Genomic DNA, 5,567 nt, shown 5'->3' with positions numbered 1-5,567 from the left:
GGATAAATAAAAGGCCTTCAGGAATGTGCAATCCGTTTCTTAAATCCATTTGAGTAACTTGGTCAGCAATAAACATGAACTTGAAATCACAATAATAGTAAAAGTTACTCTATAGGCCTGTCTTTTGTTGCCATCATGAGGCAATATGGAGTATCAAATAAAAAGGAGCTCAATTGACTAGAAAACCTGTTTAGGTGCATTTCATGTTTTATATGTACCAATCTTTTTGAACAAACAGAGATAAACACACCTTATCAGTAAGGTTTAAATGGGTTTATTATCAAACATACAGCTGCATTATAAGTAGTTGATATTTACATTACACTGTATGTTGAACAAGGTAGTTCACTACAGTTCAAACAGAAAAGTCTTCTTACTGGTCAGTGTGATGATTTGCTGAATACACGCACTTTGTTTTCAGTCTTCTTTTGTGTTCAGGACAGTTGATTTTCTGCAGAAACTCTCCTGCTGAGATTTTCCATCCAATTTCATTTGTTTTCAACTCATCAGACACAGAAGCAGGGACAATGCAACAGACTTGTTGATATGAATCTGGTCTGTGCATCTCTGGACTGCCATTTATCCCCAGAAGGAGTCGGACTCCATGCTACACTTGATGTTGCTGTCGTTCTCTCTCCTGACACTGGTCACCAGGTTGGCCTCTCCCTTCTGCAGGCGTCTCCTCTGCGCTGCCTTCTGCTGTTTGGAGAGCTGCCTCCGCACCTTCTGACGGACAACCTCCTGCAGCACACACCAAACAACAGCAGGTTACTACGGACCAATGTTTACACTTTAAGTCTGTGCTAGGCAGGCACAACAGTATCCAGACACGTTTTCTCTGACAAACTGCATCACCATGAAAGCTCTTTAGCAACACCTACAGGACATCTACGTTTTTGTCAAGAAAGTTGTAGTGATTATTCTCAGTGTTTCTTTATAATGGTACCGTCTCCCAACCTGACCCATGTCTAATACACTTTGCTAAAGCTGTGTTTCTGTGGTTGACTTACTAGTGGTATTGTAGAACAGCTCCCCATGCTGCCCATCGTGCCCTCGCTGTCTGTCCTCCTCCTCCTCATGTGCTCTGCCATCTGGAGAAGACTGTCTGAGTCTCTGCAGGAAAAAACAGTCAAAGAAATTGCAATCAGTTTAACAGCAGAACTAAATGAAAGTCAGTTACCAGCCATTCCTATTAATCAAAACTTAAAATATGTGTTGACTTTGTCGCAGCTACAGGTGAAGTATTCAAACTTATTTTAGGAAATATACATCATTTTGGATATTGGACATGCTAACTTTTTTTTGTTTACCTGAAGGGTTTGAAGTCTTTGTTAGCAGCAGAAAGGTCTCCCAGCTCTGGACATTCATCCTCTGCCTCGCTCAACTCTTTTCCCAACTCTTTCCCTGGCTCTTCCTCCCCTACAGCCGGCGACGTTGTCTCAGTCTCTTTTTGTTCTTCCTCTTCCTCCCCTACAGCAGGCGACGTTGTCTCAGTCTCTTTTTGTTCTTCCTCTTTCTCGCTCTGCTCTTCGTGTTTGTCTGCAGTGGGGTCGCTGATTTTCAGACCTTCTAGTTCCAGCATTACATGTTTATATTCATCCATGTCCACTTCCTCTTCTTCCTCCTCCTCGTCTGTTGCCTCTTCGTCATCACTCTCCTCCTCTTCATCGTCGTCCTCTTCATCGGGTCCTGCTGGGTGAAGCAATGCACTATCTCTCTCCATGTCTTTGGTGAAGCCACTAGCTGATACTTCGATATCTAGAGAACAAGATCGCCTGTAGGAATAAAGAATGACACAGAAGATCAACTAAGGCTTGCTTTTTATTTGCAAATCACGTTTTTAGAAATAATTGTACAAAAGAAAACAATCAATTTTGTGTCGGGGCACATTTTGAACAACTTGTTAATAAACAAGGCAGACAAAATGTTCCCGTGGTTGCTAAAATGCATTTCGAAATAAGAACTTTTTTGATGCATTTCAGTAATTTTATTGGCAATGAAACATAAATATAAGTATTTACTTGACGTCTTTGAATGTTGGGTAGAGCTCACTCTCGTAATTGTATCTTCTGGCGAAGAAATCTCTGATGCATTTGACATCTCTGTCAAAATACCTATAAAGAAAGATATGAAAAGTGAACAAAAAAAACATATTTTGTTTTGTTTCATTAATTATAGGTGTTCATTTATTTTCCAAATTGTCACAGTAACGAACCATTCAGCATTTAAATGCGAGGTGGACACCATTTGAGGAAAGTCGATCATAGTGATGTGGTCGTGGTCGTCCAGCATGAGGTTGAACTCGTTGAAGTCTCCATGAATCAGGCCGTGATTGGCCAGTTTGACAATGAGCTCCATGAACTCATTATACAGGTGTGATGGATCCTCCAGCTTATGCACCTGACACCTGAAAGACATCACACAAACAATACAAACATTTCATATTAGGAAAAGAGACCAGGAAAAGAATGCTTTCGTTAGTGTTATATATAAAGTAAGAGAGAAGAATGGCTTGTTTACTTACAGCGGATATCCATTGATGAACTCCATCACTATTGCATGTCTGTTATAGTCCACAGGTTTGGGAACGGGAAAGCCCCGTTCGTACAATACCTACAATAAATGAGAAAAAAGGACTCAAAAGATGCTGCACACGAAATTCTACTTCACATCGTAGGAATTGGAAAATGGAACCTTTTTTGATTTGTCCACATACCTTCATGTAGGCATACTCCTTCATGGCAGAAAGCCGAGAGAGGTAGAGCCAGGACACGTTCTTCCTGTGCTGGTGATAATCTCTCTTGTTCTTCAGGTTCCTGAAGGAGGTACGACCTAACCTGTGAAGCTTCATAGCGTACTGCTCGCCGTTGGGACTCGCCACAATATAAATATCTAAAAGGAGGGAGCACAATCGAATGTTTCTATGAACATGAGAATTTCTGACTCCTGGCAAGCTGACAGAGAACAGATGTCATTCACATCGACACGCAAGGAATCATAATCTGCTGCTGAGATAGACTACTGTCTTTTAAAACACCACGGTTAAAAAGACTTTAGTATTTCAGTATTTCTTTATAATTATGGATATAAAAAACAACTTCCATCAACAATTACCACATGGATTTCTAGCAGAAAAATATCAAATACAATAGTGCAGAAAACAGTTAGATTTAATTTGAACTATTCCGTTACCCCTTGATTCCACCGGGTCCATCTGCGCCGCGTTACGGCTGCGCCGCGGCATTCACATCAATCGCGGCCACTCTAGTCAATGGGTGCTATTCCACCAGACGTGCCGCGTTACGGCTCAGAAGCGTCCCGGTGCTGGGCTCCGCTAAAAATAGGCGGCTGGTCTATTTTTGACGCGAGGCTTTGCATAGCGCCGAGCAGGAAGTGGAACGTTCAGAGCATCCAGTCAATCCACAAAATAAACTAATTTTGCAGACCCATAGTCTTTCAAGTAGGAGAATAAATGCCAGCATTCTCCTCCGGTTTACAGGCATTGTGTAAATTATATATATATATCGAATAATTATGATGATGAATGCATTTTTTTACCACTAAAATACAGCAACACATCTTTGATTCATGTCGTTTATAACTGGACTATTACAATTATTATTAACTTCGTCTGTACAAAGTAGCCTGTCCAGGAAATATGCCAAAGTCACAAAAACTGTGAGCCGGCACGCAAGACGCTCCGCTTCTGAAACGCGCCCCGGTGGGGTTTGACGCTGTAGGAGGTGCGGCGCAGGCGGACCCGGTGGAATCCCGGGGTTAGAATACACATGTTTTATGGTAAGCTTTCAGGACATTTTGTTTTCATCCATTTTAAAAATGTGCCTTATCATTTAGTGTGATTATTGTGGATGAATGTAAATTAAGATGAGAAAAATGTGCTTATGTGAACCATTATCATGTATATCTAAATAAATAGAGAACGTCTTGCAATTTATTTCAAATGAAACATGCACGCCAAATGAGAGGTGTTTGCCACTTCTTACCAGACTCTTTACCAACACCCATCTGGTTTCCAACTGAAATGAGCACTTCTCTGGCGCACAAGGTCTTCAGAGCCAAGTAGTCATATCCTCCATTGTTCAACCTGTAACCCTGCACAGCTGAAATCAACATATCCAGGATGCATTAGAAAATATAACGTGTTGCAGGACTACGAATGTTCAACAAGCATTTCTGTGTTTTCTTACCCCTGCTGCGTTCATAGGCCACAAGCTTGTGTTTGACAAGCTCTCTGAGGACCTTGTTGCAGCCGCCGTGTTTAAGGCTAGCGATGGAGGACAGGAGACTCACTGGGACGATCTCATGGTTCTTCATCCCCATCTCAACCTGTGTGAGGGGAAAATCACAGGAAGAATCAGAAAAAGACTGCCAAGTGTGCTGGAATTCAAGCCTGTTCTCAGAAACAGTGTTAAATGGATATGAGCAATACTTGATGAGACAAAATTAAAGTTGAGTTTAGGTTAAAAGTAATATTGAGGTCAATAAAAAAACAAGCATTTAAGCAAAATGCTGAAAATCTTAATAAGTATTGTTAAGTCAATGAGGTGAAACTGTGCTGTTTTATAATGAAATACTGATTTAAGTGTAGGATTCAAAAAGTAATTTCCACTTAGAAATTCAACTTGATTTTGGAATAAGATTACATGATTACTTACCACGATATAAGTGGATACTTGAAAGCAGAGACTCACTTAAACCAATACATCAGCAAGATTTCTTACTTTAATATATTAAAATCATTCGAAAAATATCATCATCCAAATAATATATGAAACTCGATATTAACAGCTGGATCAAGGACACACTAACAGAGAAAAGACTGATGGGACCGAATCGGACCAAACTCAACAAATATAACTTTTGACAAAAACACCCTGACAACACAGACGTTATTTTACCCAATTCAACAGGGTAATAATGTCAAGCTACATTTTGACAGCTCGTTAATAAGTTGCTGACAACATTAGTTCGTGTATTAAAGCGTTACATTGGAAAGCTAGCCTAGCACAGGCTAACTCAGCTCACACAGAACAGTTAGCTTGTAGCTAGCTCACTACTTACCGCTGTGAGGACCCGGAAGTCATCTCGAGATAAGTATCTCAACACCACGACATTAAGCTTCCCCATGTTTAAACCGGTCAAGAGCAACTGTGTTTAAAGAATAGTAATACTATCACTGATTCAGCTCAATCGTCCACATTTTTTGTAAACACACGTGCAACACGGAGGTACGGGGAACGGAGATTACGTCACTTCTGGTTTACGTTCGACGTCATTTTGACGCACGGTACAGGCACGCCTGCAGCACACACGATTTTCCACAGCAAAAGTTTGAGCTTGGCCTGTTTTAAATGAATAATGAAACAAAACAACACTTGTGTTATACGGAGGAGGACTATTAACTACCGACTATTGCTAGGTGAGAGTTTTTCAACATAGTTGAGATGTTTATTACACAATACAACATCATGCTGCACTATGTGCACTGAAAGATGTCCATCGGACCATCGGTATAGCTATGTCCAAAGCCCTAGGGCACGGGCACT

The 5,567-nt window shown here is 40.8% G+C and overlaps 1 protein-coding gene across 1 annotated transcript; it reads right to left on the bottom strand.

The window, feature by feature from the left end:
- Positions 1 to 258: 258 nt before the first annotated feature.
- On the bottom strand, positions 259 to 5,287 carry LOC117442387 (serine/threonine-protein kinase RIO2-like). The gene is made up of 10 exons (XM_034078391.1): positions 5,083 to 5,287; positions 4,209 to 4,347; positions 4,005 to 4,121; positions 2,717 to 2,892; positions 2,525 to 2,613; positions 2,216 to 2,407; positions 2,022 to 2,114; positions 1,311 to 1,775; positions 1,011 to 1,113; positions 259 to 741 (listed from the first exon to the last, which is right to left on the bottom strand). The coding sequence occupies exons 1-10, from the start codon at positions 5,146 to 5,148 to the stop codon at positions 580 to 582; spliced, it is 1,602 nt and encodes a 533-aa protein (XP_033934282.1). The 5' UTR covers positions 5,149 to 5,287; the 3' UTR covers positions 259 to 579.
- Positions 5,288 to 5,567: the final 280 nt, after the last annotated feature.

The sequence above is a fragment of the Pseudochaenichthys georgianus genome, unplaced genomic scaffold (assembly GCF_902827115.2).
Source record: "Pseudochaenichthys georgianus unplaced genomic scaffold, fPseGeo1.2 scaffold_421_arrow_ctg1, whole genome shotgun sequence".
NCBI classification, from domain to species: domain Eukaryota; kingdom Metazoa; phylum Chordata; class Actinopteri; order Perciformes; family Channichthyidae; genus Pseudochaenichthys; species Pseudochaenichthys georgianus.
Note: the sequence above shows the minus strand (reverse complement) of the source record. Positions and strands in the feature narration are given on the sequence as shown.

Bases quoted from the DNA above. Each gene is read 5' to 3' on its own strand.
- LOC117442387 (XM_034078391.1), bottom strand. From the start codon at position 5,148: ATGGGGAAGCTTAATGTCGTGGTGTTGAGATACTTATCTCGAGATGAC. The intron at 2,614-2,716 runs GTATGTGGACAA...CATTTATTGTAG, and splicing joins AGGAGTATGCCTACATGAAG to GTATTGTACGAACGGGGCTT. The intron at 2,408-2,524 runs GTAAGTAAACAA...GATGTCTTTCAG, and splicing joins TTCATCAATGGATATCCGCT to GTGTCAGGTGCATAAGCTGG.